The sequence below is a fragment of the Phycodurus eques genome, chromosome 4 (assembly GCF_024500275.1).
Source record: "Phycodurus eques isolate BA_2022a chromosome 4, UOR_Pequ_1.1, whole genome shotgun sequence".
NCBI classification, from domain to species: Eukaryota; Metazoa; Chordata; class Actinopteri; order Syngnathiformes; family Syngnathidae; genus Phycodurus; species Phycodurus eques.
Genome location: NC_084528.1, coordinates 26,621,798 through 26,636,850, shown reverse-complemented (window position 1 = coordinate 26,636,850; position 15,053 = coordinate 26,621,798). Strand labels below are relative to the sequence as shown.

At 43.4% G+C, this 15,053-nt stretch overlaps 2 protein-coding genes across 2 annotated transcripts in view; one reads left to right on the top strand and one right to left on the bottom strand.

The window, feature by feature from the left end:
* glipr2l (GLI pathogenesis-related 2, like) overlaps window positions 1-10,939 on the top strand; it is a 31,735-nt gene extending 20,796 nt beyond the window's left edge. The window contains exons 6-7 of the mRNA XM_061674881.1: window positions 9,611-9,725; window positions 10,454-10,939. Of these exons, the coding sequence (XP_061530865.1) occupies window positions 9,611-9,725; window positions 10,454-10,612 (274 nt within the window). The 3' untranslated portion in view covers window positions 10,613-10,939. The remainder of the gene's footprint in view (window positions 1-9,610; window positions 9,726-10,453) is intronic.
* On the bottom strand, window positions 506-8,987 carry tbrg4 (transforming growth factor beta regulator 4). The gene is given in 12 exon segments (XM_061675758.1): window positions 506-981; window positions 1,639-1,753; window positions 1,869-1,980; window positions 2,214-2,450; window positions 2,531-2,675; window positions 3,605-3,715; window positions 3,857-3,919; window positions 3,921-4,015; window positions 4,226-4,400; window positions 6,139-6,459; window positions 6,526-7,014; window positions 8,629-8,987. Coding segments are annotated over 11 exon segments (1,881 nt in total). The 5' UTR covers window positions 6,931-7,014; window positions 8,629-8,987; the 3' UTR covers window positions 506-879.
* Window positions 10,940-15,053: the final 4,114 nt, after the last annotated feature.

The following is a 15,053-nucleotide window of genomic DNA, read 5'->3' as shown; positions in this document are numbered from 1 at the left end:
GCTCTGTGCCCTTGGGCCACTTTGACCACCCCTGACATTAAAAAATAGGAGCAGTTTTGCATTTTTGTGCAACTCTCAAAAAGATAAAACTATTTATCTCGGCTGGCATTAGAAATTCTTCGAGACTGCCCATCACTGCATCATAATTTGTCAATTAAAGCAACGTGATCCTTATATTCTTAGTCAAGTGCACAATACGTAATGACATGGATATTGAGTATGGTGTAATATTTGATCCAAATACCGATTGTTTGGCTTTGGTGGACCTCTCCAAAATGCTTTTTTTGCTTTTCAACGTGCGTTCCTTCATTTTAGATTTAATGGATTTGCACTGGTGCAAGACTTCAAAACTGGATGTTCTACCTGGGCCAGTGGCTATCAGTCGCGACTGGATCAGAACATGTAGAATAGTCGTTAGCGGCTTGTACGAGTTTTATTTTGACTCAAACATCCTCTGTCTGAAAATGAAGTGATGACTCTGGAAAACCACATGAAGACAGAATCATTTAATAATAAATCCTTTTTATTCCATCACATGATGACTCACACACATTCATTAAATTATCAGCATCAATTTGAATGCTCCGATTTAGCACATCTTAGCCAAATGTTCCGTATCGATATCGCGTTCCTCACAGATGCTGCAACTTGCAGTGAAGCCCTCGTTGCTGGGCCTCTGACTCCAGAACTCTTGCTCACTACCTCCATGGAAACAGGGAAAACCCCACGCGTTGCCACGGGAACGACAGTCAATATATGATATATTTTTATAGTTTTTTGGTGCAAGAGCACTCCTCCGCAATTATGCACTGTTTGTGTGTACTGTATTCCCCGCTTCTGATTTAGCTGAGTTTGCAACTGCGATCAAGACGAGCCAGTTCACTTGGCCATGTCCTCGGCCACAGCTTTGCCTAGCTTGTCCTTTAAATACGCCAACTTCTGACGCTCCGTCTTCAGCTCCAACCACTCGTAATAAGGAACCTGAAACAGAAAGGCACATTAAAGCATTTTGTAAAGGCTACTCGGAAAGGTGCGATGATGACCATAGAAATTAACGTATTGAAATGAAGGAAAGTGGTCTATACATCCATGTCCTGCGTAAAGCGACCAGAAGTTAACCTACCTAATGACGGAGAATGAAAGTCGCTGCAAACCTCCCTCTGCACAGTTTCCACCACATCATCATAATGTTGAGTACATTGCTGAATACTCCTTTTTATACTTGTATTACCGTTAAAATTAGAATGTCAAAAATCGAACTCACCGTTACCAATGTAATCTCCTCATTTCCCTGTTCACTCAATCATGTGTCATTCAAGTGTGTAATTTCAATTCCAAAAGTGATACTATATGTACTATACAGATTCATTAAACACACAAAGATACTTTTTAGAGGAAGAGAATTTCTTAAGATGGTGAATGTTGTGTTAGTTGCAAGCTACACAATTATCAAAATTATAAGAATAAAATCAGGAAAAAATTAACCGTGTACTAAAGCTATGAGTTTCACATTTTGAATCGAACTACAGTCAGTATAATACTGAAAGACAGTTTTCCACAGTATACTAATTTATTGAAACGCACCTGTACATTGGTTAGATATGAAGCAACCACGATCATTATCACAATCGCACTTACTTCCACTACGATTAAACCGGAGAGCTGCAAGTGTCGCTTCATCATGGTGAACCGTCCCAGAAGGTCTTTACTCTTGGAGCCAAAATTGGGGAATTCCCACGCTACAAAAGCTATCCTGAACACAACATCGAGAGCACTTTAGAAAATTAAGACTACAAAAAGAACATGGATGGAAATCTAACTAGATTAGATTTGGGCTGTTTTTTTGTTCCCCCCCCCCCCTAATTTACCGTCGTGCCCCTTCAGGTAAAGGCTGTTCTCCGCCTCCAGTTGGAAGATGAGGAGCTCTCAGATGGGATAAGTCAATAGGCTTGTTGTCACTATCTACTACCACTTCACATTCTGAAGAGCAGAAAGACATCACATTGCACTTGTAAAACTTGGAGTATTTGATCCAGTTTACACACAACACATATTGATATCATCCAAGACTACAAGGGCATATGCAAATTACAATTTGAAATACGCCACCATCAAGAAGATATGCGCTTGATGAAACTGAACTGAATTCAATGATAGTGCACATTGCTTCCTGTGTGATAAATCTCTCCATCCAACCACATGAGCCCCCTTACCAATAGTCCATCCAAACACAGTGCTGACCCCCGTGCGATGAAACTCTGTCCTGCCATCCACCAAAGTGGCCAAAGCCTCTCTCAGGCTGGTCTGCAGTGGGGAAAGAGTCGAAGCGCTGGCCGGGACAAGCAGAGAGTCCAGGCGGGATGAGGAAGATTCAGGATGCTCCAAATTCAGCGTCGCAGCAAGGTGGAGGAGCTTTAATCCGTAGTTTTCCACTCGAACTGGACTGCCATCTGCAATGGGGAAATACATATAAATTCTAAATAATTGTGCCAGAAATGTATACTGCTCACTTTTGAGACGTGCTTCTCACCTGACAGCTTAGCAACATGATCCTGCTGGAGGAGCGGGATGAGGTAGTGAGGCCTGGCCTGTTGTAGCACGCACAGGGACCAAGCAACATCTGTCTTTAGGAAAGGCTCCAGACCTGAGAGGGAGTTCTCCAGCACAGGATGAACCTGAACATGACACGTACAAACAAGAGTTTAACGCAACAGTATGTAGTAGGTTTTTTAAAGAGGGTCTTAGTCATTGACGGGGCAACCACAAACAATCCGGTACACATCTGATGCTGACAGTCTGACACACTTGCTTTGCCTACTTTGCCTCGAGAGAACAACAACAACAACAAAAAACGTCTCTCTCAACCACAAAAAAAAAAGGTTGACGCACAGATTTCTGCCTCGGGGTGATAAAAAAATATTGCTATAAGCATATTTGCGGCACCTGAAACCATTTGGTTTACCGCAGGGCCATTTGTTGTATTAAGATGCACGATTGGGCCAGTGAAAAATACTGCCAAAAACGACAGAGAAGTGACACTATTAGATGTGTAACGTAATAAGATGTATGATTTTTTTTTTAACCTAAGATGATAGCTGGGATAGGCTCCAGCACGCCCGCGACCCGCTAACCATTTAGCAAAGGCTAATTTTGTTGTCTCAAAGTCTGGACAGTTTATACCATGCACTCAGTACCGGAGCCACTTTTAAGCGATGAACAGACGACACGAAAACACTCCCATGTAGAAGTAGCATGCAGAAACACCCAACGGGTGTAGCACCCTATTGTGTCAAAGCCAAAAGGTAAACAGAGCTGCATTCAGTTTTGTTGGATGCGCAGATTAGCGTTTGCTCACTGAATTTGTTGACACAGTGGGGCGGTAGATGTGGTTGATGATGTGCTACGCTACAAATAACAGTGTAGTATATGAAGTGCTGCCTCCACAAGGAAAAAAATGCATTTTTCCCCACTGTGGGATCTGCTGGTGAAATAGAAGCAGTACTTGTTGGCTCACTAATTGGCACATTCAAGTTAATGCCACACCTTCTTAAGGGCATCCCAATTGTAGGGTGGTACCAAGTAGTTGCTATAATGTCACCCGTACCTTTGCATAGAACTCTTCTCCTTTACTTGGTTGAAAGTCCAGTCTAGCAAACGTCATGAGCATGTTACAAAGCTGCAGATTGCTGTACTTCTCACTGTGCTCCACATAGTGCTGGTAAAAAAAAAAGGTCCAAATAAGAAGAAAGTTACTCACAGAAAGAATGGTGTCACGGTCAACCATGAAGAATTTTAACAACGATGACCTAAAGAGTCCTTTTTCAAGACTGCGAGGTGTGAAGTTACAAGGACTGACCTCGGCGAAGGCCTCAAAGAGCGGGATGTGAAGCCATTTGAGGAAGCCCATAGACTTTGCGAAAACGCGTGACGTCAGATGAGGTCAGTTCAGAGACTCTGGGCATCAACTCAGAGGCCATTCGCTGAAACACTTGAGATTGGTGGAAACTCAGCTTGCCTGGAAAGGCACATTGCGTGTTAGCTAGCGAGTCAACCACTTATTCCTTACAAATGACAAAAGCCAAAGACATCCCTCAGATAATGCATTAGGTAGACTTAAACACTAGAATCTAATCCAATACAAGAGCGGTATCAAACATTACACGCTCACTATGATGCCGATGTTCAGGCCTGAGAGTGTGAGTACAGAAACTGAGAGCGTTACTACCGTATGCGAAGGCCATATTGAGTATGAGCGGAGTGGTGAATTCAGACGACGGTCTCTGAAGGAGGTAATAGGACAGAGCCCTGAGGAGGGGGACGGACCTGCGACCCAGTGCCGCTAAAGACACGCACACTTTGCGAATTTCTTCTGCTGAACAGCCTTCCGCGAGCTCCAAAGCCTTACAGAAGAAAAAACAGAAGAAAGGTTAATAGAAAGCAGAGTACATACGTATGGCATTGCTTTCATAAAATGTAGTTGCTGGTGCATTTATTAACTCAACTGCACAGATTGTGCATTTTTATAATACAGTGCTGCCTTGAGATGCGTTGCGTTGTTCGACCTAGTATCTCGAATCATATTTTCCATTGAAATGAATGGAAACACCATTACAACAGTCCAGCCTCCCCAAAAGACCCAAAAAAAGGTTTTGCATGTGTTTTTTTTTTAATAAGGAAAGCACTCTCTGATATTTTATTTTGTAAGGAATTAAACAGTTTGTGCACCATGATTAATTCATTGCAGCGCCTTTTGGTGTCCTCGACTGGGCCAGTGTAGGCAGTATAATGCAATTGTGCAGACAGAAACAAAGAGTTTCACAACTACTGTAAGTGACTGCGTAAACTGCAATAATATTGGTTGTTTTTGACAGAGTTTAAAGAACATACAGTGGGTACGGAAAGCTCTAGGAAGAGTTCTGATCGTCCCAAACGTCTACCATTTAAGGATTATGGAGGCCACTGTGCTCTTAGGAGCTTAAGTGCAGCAGACATTTTTTTTATAACCTTGGCCAGATCTGTGCCTTGCCACAATTCTGTCTCTGAGCTCTTCAGGCAGTTCCTTTGACCTCATGATTCTCATTTGCTCTGACATGCACTGTGAGTTGTAAGGTCTTACATAGACAGGGGTGTGGCTTTCCTAATCAAGTCCAATCAGTATAATGAAACACAGTTGGACTCCAATGAAGGTGTAGAACCATCTCAAGGATGATCAGAAGAAATGGACAGCACCGGAGTTAAATATATGAGTGTCACAGCAAAGGGTCTGAATACTTACGAGTGTGTGATAGTTCTGTTTTTCTTGCTCCTATTCCAAATTGTTGCTTGCAGGTCAACGCAAAACTAAATAAATAAATAATTAAATAGATAAATAAATAAATATATCAATAAATAAAAATATCGGCCAAACGACGGCTCATATCTTGAAAAACTCAAAAAGTTGAGTCACTTGTATCTCAAGGCACCACTGTATTGTTGAATTACATTATATATTTTTTATTTTTTCCACATAAATGAATATTAAGTATTAAATATTAACTAATACTGTATGACAGTAGCGGCACGGTGGCCGACTGGTTAGAGCGTCAGCCTCACAGTTCTGAGGACCCGGGTTCAATCCTCGGCCCCGCCTGTGTGGAGTTTGCATGTTCTCCCCGTGCCTGCGTGGGTTTTCTCCGGGCACTCCGGTTTCCTCCCACATCCCAAAAACATGCATTAATTGGGGACTCTAAATTGCCCGTAGGCATGACTGTGAGTGCGAATGGTTGTTTGTTTGTATGTGCCCTGCGATTGGGTGGCAACCAGTTCACGGTGTACCCCGCCTCCTGCCCGATGACAGCTGGGATAGGCTCCAGCACGCCCGCGACCCCAGTGAGGAGAAGCGGCTCAGAAAATGGATGGATGGATGTATGACAGTATAAATGTATTACAGTGGAACCCTGATTTAATGTACCTGGAAACTATAGAAAACGGAAGAATGGATTTCATGTAGTGAAATAACAATGGGTTGGAAATGAACTTGCTGTTGTCCTTTACACGACAACAAAATACTCTACATGTATTGTTAGTGTTTACTTTGTGTTTCAAAACCACAGGTTTAAGTATTTACAATGAACATGATGACATAACCCATTGTCATACCTTGTCCTCGAGTCTGTCCATCAAGACAGGTGACACATGTTGTCCTTTGGAAATTAGCACACTGACAGTTTTGGCATCAGAGATTTCAGTCCAGCGCAGTTCAAGCTGTTTTAGCGCTGCGTTTACGATGGCCACATCCTGCTGGGCCTTCCTGCTGGTCCCCCACTCTGCCAGGAAGCCTAGTTGCTTATAACTTAACCGGCGGATTCGCCACAGGACCTCCGTTTGGACAGAACCCAACAATGGATCCGTGTTGGGGACGCCAATGACCCAGAGAGCCCGCAAGACAGACACAAGAGTGCTGTTCCACACTGTTGATATCTGGAAGACACATACATCAGTAATTCATCCTCACAGATTTTGACATCTGGGCACTTGCTTCCTCACCTGCTGAGGTATAGTATCCATCATGTCCCGCAGCCTCAAGTCCGTGGCAAGCTGTTGAGGAAACGTCCCCCGTGTCCTTTGCACCATCCTAGTCCACGCCAACAGAGTGCAAGCTGCTTGATTTCCATTTCCTCCATGTTGTTCCCAGGCTCGCAGGATGTCCTCGGGCACCACAGCCTTTTCCACCGTCTCGTCCAGCTGGGTGCGAGTCGGCATGCTTAAAAACGTGTCGCCGTTCGCCTCCACCCTCCTCTCACTCATTGATCTCTCCGACACCCACGACCGGCACCGAGTCCTGTGCAGCTCAGCCAGGCCAGTGGCTGACGGAGGCAGGTGGGCAGCGGAGGCCTGGGAGGAGGCCCTGCAGAGTAGACGGGCATATCTGCCCAAGAAACGAGTGGCCATGGGGCTCCTAAGGTCAGGCCGCAGCAGACAGATGAGAAAATATTCTCACTAGTCAGCAGCCCAGGGTACCATTCCACATTTAACCTGTTGACATTGGACAATACAGTGAGTCTACATCATTAAACAGCAGTAAAACAGTACAAACAGACTGTGAAAATCGATGTTATGATCACATGCCTCTAGTGGCTGGAAGTAACAATTTAATACAAATACTTTGTTACAATATTTTAGTAGATTTTTCAAGTATTTATTTTTCTGACATAGTTTTAATTTCTCCTTTTGGAATATTCTTTCTATAACTTTCTGCTCCTTACTTAGTAAAAATTGGCTTATTACTTTTTTCAACCTCTATGGATGGTGACACGATATTTATTTAAAAAACAAAAAATAAATCGAGATCAAATAAATAAATCGAGATCGTGAACCACAGTTGAGATTTTGATTGGTTGAGAGCTTGAGGGGTTATAAGGCAGGAAAAAAAAAAAAAAAAACAGGGACAGCAGCGACACGGACAAACATAAATCAGGGAGCATTAACGATGATGATGCAACAGATTTGGAGAAACAAGATATTCCTTATCCATGGCCTTATCTAAGAGAATTGTGTCATCTGCTTCAAGAATAATTTGCGGCAAATGCGTTGTCTTGTGGCGGCACGGTGACTGACTGGTTAGAGCGTCAGCCTCACAGTTCTGAGGACCCGGGTTCAATCCCCGGCCCCGCCTGTGTGGAGTTTGCATGTTCTCCCCGTGCCTGCGTGGGTTTTCTCCGGGCACTCCGGTTTCCTCCTACATCCCAAAAACATGCGTTAATTGGAGACTCTAAATTGCCCGTAGGCATGACTGTGAGTGCGAATGGTTGTTTGTTTGTATGTGCCCTGCGATTGGCTGGCAACCAGTTCAGGGTGTACCCCGCCTCCTGCCCGATGACAGCTGGGATAGGCTCCAGCACGCCCGCGACCCTAGTGAGGAGAAGCGGCTCAGAAAATGGATGGATGGATGGTGTTGTCTTGTGCCAGCCCCAAAACCATCAGCAATATGAAAAACAAAACAAAAAAAATCCCAAAACAACACCACCACGCACACACACACACCTAGAGGGTAAGGTGTATTATTATTATTATAAAATTATTATTAATAGCAAAATTTGCTTTTTATTAGGAACGGGCAGTTCACATTAGCAAAGCTATTGGAACAGTGGTTTGATGGCATACGGTGTCCAAGACCTATTAAAGTTAATAAATGAGGAGCATTATTTTGTTTACAAAAGTTTGTTTACCAAGTTATCAGAGCCGGTATTGTATATAATGGACAGTAAAAATAGATACAGTATTAATTTTATACTTAAGGACATTTCAGGGTCTGGACTGTTTTTTTTTCCTGCAGTAAACGAGTTGAATAAGTACTCCTACTTTTGCAAGTCATTTCCCCCCTGTATCTAAGTATATGTACTTCTACTTAAGTACTTTGCCACTTCAGCATGTCTCTCTCAGTTTGCCTTTTAACCATTAGCATAGTAAACGCCGTAAGGAAACGCCGGTTGTGTAACACAAACACTCATTGTTTTGGTCAGCAATCGGTTGTATAACTGTTGCAGTCGCTGTGCAGTAAGCGTCACCTGTCCCCATTTGACGAGTAAGAGACAGGACGTGCAACGAGGCGGCGGTGGTCTTAGCTGTCAAGTAATGTGAAATGCTGACCTTGTCGCGGAGAGAGAAGACGTCTCAATCAGCAGTTTCGCCTCCCCTCCTCTCACGGGTCTCTTGGCAAACGGCAGCAGCCCGGCACGAATCGCAGCACCATCGGTTGTCACAAACAATCCGCAACACAGAGATAAATAAAATGATACACTTATTGGAAGCGCTTCACATGGAAATTTAGAATGCGGTCGCCTGTCGCAGGAAAATGACGCCATGGTAGTCAATGTCACTTCCGGTCTCCTGTAATGTCTATTTTTCTCATTTTAAGGTATTCCTTTCCCGATAGTTTACAGTAAGTACTTAACTAAAATATTTTGAATAACAAGACAACCGGTTGGTATTCCTCTGCTACAAAATGCTGGTTGGAAAACAAGCAAAAAACAAACAACTACCGCCACCTAGCTATTAGAGTCGGAACTTGTCTGAGCAAACGAAAGCATGGAGGGATATTTTATTTTTATTTTTCGTTATTTTGATGGAATCCTTGTAATACAAATTTTTGTTCCATTAATAAATACTTTTCCAACCGTTCTTCCACTAACACACAAAGAGATAAGCAGATGAATAGTAAGCCATCTAAATGTGTATGATTTGATCGTGACACAAAGAGACACAGATTACAAAACAATGTCAAACAATTTTTATTTTTTAGTTTATTAATTGGCACATATAAAAACAAGCATGCACAAAAAGTAAACCAACAAGGATTGCAAGTGAGAATTCCAAAAAGAAATGACAAATTTTAAACTTTGTCACACCAATTTAGTGTAGGCCTACTGAATATCTGATTTTCAAACGTATATTCAAACACATTTTGGGCTATTTTCCGCTCATCCAAATTAGTAAATGTAAAACTAAATTTATCATCAGAAACAAGGGGGGATAATGTAAGATGCAGTGTCTTGCTTGTATCCTCAAGTTATTTTGTCTCTCATTCATCCACTCTATTCTCCATTCTGTGTCCGACTCTACTTTCCAGAAGGCGATTTTGTCGTCACGCCGCGCAGATCCGCTCAGGACGTAGCGGTCCTCCGCGGAGCGGAGCGTCTGGATGCTGTCCGAATGGGCCTGCAGCTCCTTTGGAAAAATGTCACAAAGTATGTAGACTTACAGTACATAATGATTATTTGTCTCAATTTACTCATAGTTTACATAATGTGAAATCTGGGCCTGTTTTGTTGATCTGCTGTATGGCAAAAGGTGGCTATACAAACATGAAATTGTTCTGCCGGTGATTTGCAGATGACACCACACACATCGTTGGCATATGGATACAGTAGATGAACAAAGATATTATATATATTTTTGAAATTTACAGACCACTTAAGTGAAATTGGATAATGTACTGTGTGGCACAATGGCTGGGAATTGAGGACGATGGGTATTGAAGGATGCAAACAATGAATTGCACTCTCTCTGCTAGTTCTACATTGTCTCTAACTTGACATTACCTCATTAGTCTTAATTGTTTGAGCATTACAGAGCATTACATCACATGATGTGCGACGCAATTTACGGTTCAAAAGAGATACATTGATTTATCAAGCCTGTTCTTTGCGTAGCAAGTGAAAAAATGTATTTCTTCTGAGTTGCTGATTCTGTCATTTTAAGCTTTTCTATTTGTTGCAATGCTTTATTCCCCGTCAATTCAATAGAGCATGTCATCGTTAGGTTTGCGGGTAATCTGGAGCCTAGTATGCCCTGCACCGGTCACCAGTCATTCGCCAGGCACATACAGACAAATCTCAGTTGGGAAATTGTTAAAATTCTGCAAGGCAACCTCCAGTTGGAACATAACATTTAAAAAAAAATTTTCCAAACACAGGACAGCATGATTGCACTCACCAGTTGTGACTCACCAAGATGGATGGAGTCCTGCAGCATGGAGCAGCTGGCGGCATCGAATACAACCACTCTGCCCCCACTGAGGCCCACCCACAGCTTGGGATTCATCTCATCCTTTGAGTCATCGCATGTCAACTGACCTGTACAAGAGAAGATGGCCTTTCACTGAATGAAAGTCTGGATACTGATTAAATGTACTGAATTATCACGCTGGAAGAAGTGACAATGGTACAAAGGCGGGATTGAAGGCATTATGTGCAAGAATTGTTCACCTGTCAAATTAATTCAAGCTCCACATGGACAGGGATCGCATATTAGCTTTTTGGTACAAATACATCTTTGGGGGTTGTTTATATTTTTTTTAAGTCACGCAATTAAAAAAGGTCTGACAAGAGAGCAAGAATACTCAATGGACGGACCGTGGCTGTATCAAAAGAATTATGTGGATTTGTTCCATTTGACCCAAATGTACACTTAAATGGATATAAAACATCTTATGACTGTTTAAAAAAATAAAATAAAATAAAGTCAATCAGCATTAGTAATTTCCACCAAGGCACAAAACACGTGAGACATGTGATCATTCCTGTGGTCACGCCACACAAGGCTTCATCACAACACAGCAGCAACATGTCTTCTTCTTTTCCTTTGGGCTTGTCCCTTTAGGGGTCGCCACAGCGCGTCATCCTTTTCCATGTAAGCCTATCTCCTGCATCCTCCTCTCGAACACCAACTGCCCTCATGTCTTAAAAATCGACGACCCTCCCTCCCCCTTGTTCTTTTTTCTTTCCTCTCTCTCTCGGTTTTCCCTGTATCCGCTCCCTTCCTCCTCCCTCCTTCTTCCCCCTCTCCCGGCTTCCCTCTTCCATCATCCTCCTTTCTTTTCCCCCCCGCCCTCAACTTCGCTCTTCACTCTTCGCCTTTTTCTCCCACCCAACTCTCCCCCTCTTTCTATTTTTCCCTCTTGTCTTCCTCTCCTTTCTTCCATTTTCTCCCCCCTTTTCCGCGGTTACACATCCTCTCTCTTCCCCTCCCCCTCTTCCTTCCTCCCCCCATCCCCTCTCTTTCTGATCCTTTTTTCATATTCCTTTCCCCTTTCTCTCATCTTTCCCTCCTTTCTCCCCCCCCTCCCCTCTCCCCTTTTCCTTCTTTCCCCCCCCTTCTCTTCCCCCCTCTCTTTCCCTTCTTTCCCCCCTTCTTCTCCCTCCCTCTTTCCCCCCTCCCCTTCCTTTTTCCCCCCCCCCCCTCTTCTTTTATCTCCTCTTTTTCCTCCCCTTCCTTTTTTCCCTCTTCTTCCCCCCCTCCCCCCTCCCTCCCCATCATTCTTCCCCATTCCCTTTCTTTTCTCTCCTTTCCTTCTCCCCTTTTTCTTTCTCTCCCCTCTCTCCTCCACCCTTTCCTTTTTTCCTTCCTTTTCTTCCCCCCTCTCCTCTTTCTCCTTCCTTCCCCCCTCCTTCTTTTCCCTTTCCCCTCTCCCCCCCCCCCCCCTTTTCCCCTTCCCCTCCCCCCTCCCTTTCCCCCTTCTTCCTCCTCTTTTCCCCCCCTCCCTCTCTCCCCCCCTCCTTCTCACCCCTCTCCATTTCTTCTCCCCCCTCCTTCTCTCCTCTCACTTTTTTTCCCCTCCTTCTCTCCCTCCCCCAAAAATGTTGTTCCTGAAAAGCACAGCATTGCTAATCCCATTTGTTCCCCATAAAAGTGCAATTCATCAATCAATTAAAGAAAGAATACAATAAATATAAAATTAATAAGATGTAATGGAACCGAGTTATTTAAAAAAAATAACATTTTCACAGATAGAGGGTTTTATGGTGTTATTGTGTTTAATTGTATTTAATAAATAGTTGTAGGTCAATTTGTACCTGATGTGTATCCTAGTAATTTATTGACAATTAAAAATGCATTTCTCATATTTTTATAATATTATTCACGCATCGTGCTGTATACTATAATAATGCAGAAAAAGCAACAAGCTCTCCGCCACCAGCGTCAGTCGGGCCCAGTTGGCGGAGAAGAGCACGACTCTTTGCTCCTGGAGGAGGCAAGATAACACCTGCGCAGGGAAGAGAAGGGACACGTGAGATTTCTAGCCCATCGTGCCTCCAGCGAGGAGACACATCAAGGCGGGTGTTTATGTGTGCAGCACCTGCAGGAGAGGATGCGGCCGGAAGCAGAGGAAAGGCACATGAAGGTCTAAATCTATCCATCCATCCATCCATCCATCCATTTTCTGAGCCGCTTATCCGCACAAGGCTCGCAGCTGGGTAATCTTTGTCTTCTCTGGATGGCAATTCGATAGTCAGAGGATGCAAAGTAAACATCTGGTGGGATACATAGAAATCATCTTTTTATATAGATATATATTGATATATAGCAGCGCATCAAGCGTATGACAATATTTTATTAGAATAAAGAGTGTGAATTACTCTTGCAATGCTCTGTGTCTGCTTTGGAGTCCAGTTACGTGCTTCCTTTCCACTCCCCATGATAGACAGTCTTTTAGTGCAGAGAAGTATGGATACTTGGATATCACACAAAAACTGTAGGCACAGAACAGTGTTGAGCCAGCTCTGTTCTGACAGGACGACGTCACCTCCTGCAACACGCAGCAACCACAATTCAACTTGACTTCATCCTAGGTCACACGTGTGTGTGGTCCTGTTTACTGCTGGCAACCTGGTTGGGACGCGAACACTGCAGTACTACTCCATGGGAGTAGTTCCACTTCCTGGTTTTCAGTGAAAACCAGGAAGTGGAACTGTTCCTCTGGCTTTACGTTGATCACTTGGAGCCCGCCTAGAGAAGCAAAGGCAGGTAAGTCATGGCTGTTGCTATCGAATCTTTTTAGTATCGATTCCCCCATTGATTATTAATCAAATATCCCCCTCACCCACACTATTAAGTTTTTAAATGTAATTTTTTACACCTAACATGCATTGTATTCTCAATTATGAGGGTAGGACTTCAACCCTGAAAGTGAATTTGTTGGGACTGAGTGTATGATATAAATTTGGTGTACAGAATTTGAGACAGCTAAATGGTAAACGGTTAGCAATCACGATTAGCATTGGCGCGCCAGCGATTAACATTTTAGGTAAAAAACAAACAAACGCTAACTACCATTCAGCTCATTCTTATCATGTTATATGTAATTACACATCTAACAGTGTCCTAAAAAACACTTACAGATGCTCCTTTGTCGTTTTTGGCAAAGTTAATCTTCGGCCCAACACTGCGGCTCAATAAATGTCTGTTTGAAACATGGGTTCCCTGCGGAATTTTGTGTCGACTTAACCGAGTTTTTTTTATTTATTTCTCCAGTCCTAATTATGGCATGGTTGTTTTGGTTCCCCTTGCAAATTTTGACGTGGGAAAAACACAAGCATGGGGAGAACACGTAGGCTCGGACTTAAGAACCTAAGAACCTAACGTCACGCAGCTCAGCACACACGGCAGCCCGGACTTGGAGTCCCTGTTTCTGAACTAGAAGTCATTTTACTCGCCGCGTGAGTTCGGATCTTTCACCCTCGTCGGTGTTTACATTCCTCCTCAAGCTAACACATACGACGCACGTCTAACGGTTGCTGAACAAGTAAATGAAATTGAAAAAAAGCACCCAGACTCACCCCTCGTTATTCTTGCGGACTTGAAGAAAGCTAAGCTCAACCACAAACTCCCTATATACAACCAGCACATCAACTGTCCTACCAGGAAAAATAACATTTTAGACCACTGCTATACTACACTAAATAACGCATACCGCGCTATACCTCGTGCAGCTCTGGGTTCGTCTGTTCACTGCTTAATTCACTTAATACCAACATACAGGCAAAAACCTAAATGCGCGAAGCCTACGGTGAAAACAGTGAAGAAGTGGACCAACGAGGCAAAGATAGAACTTCAAAGCTGTTTAGACTTCACAGACTGGAGTGTCTTTGAAAATTCAACAGGCAGCCTAAATGAACATACGGAGGCTGTTACATCCTATATCAGTTTCTGTGAAGACCAACAAAGTCATTTCACATGTTCAATAACAAAAACCGTGGTTCACTACCAAACTTAAGCAACTTCACCAGGCTAAAGAGGACGCGTATCGAAGTGGGGATAGAGGCCTTTATAATTGCGCTAGAAACCAGCTGACTAAAGAAATTAACAGTGAAAAGAGAAATGATGCAGTAAAGTTAGAAAAACAGTTTACCGCTAACGACTCTAAATCAGTCTGGCATGGATTACAATCGCTAACCAATTACAAGCGACCATCCCCCCAAGCTGAAAACAATAAAGGACTAGCTGACAACTTGAACACCTTCTATTGCAGATTTGAAAAGGACACTTTCACACCCCACACCCACCCAGCCGCGCCACCATCGCACCTCTGACTCCCCCTCCTTCATTGACCATTCACGAACAGGAAGTGAGACGCATCTTCAAACAACAAAAGCTCAACAAAGTGGCAGGCCCAGATCTTGTGTCCGCATCCTGCCTCAATGTCTGCGCGGACAAGCTCGCTCAACATCAACTCCATCCTCAAAAAGGCCCAGCAGAGGATGTACTTCCTGCGGCTTCTGAGGAAGCATGGCCTA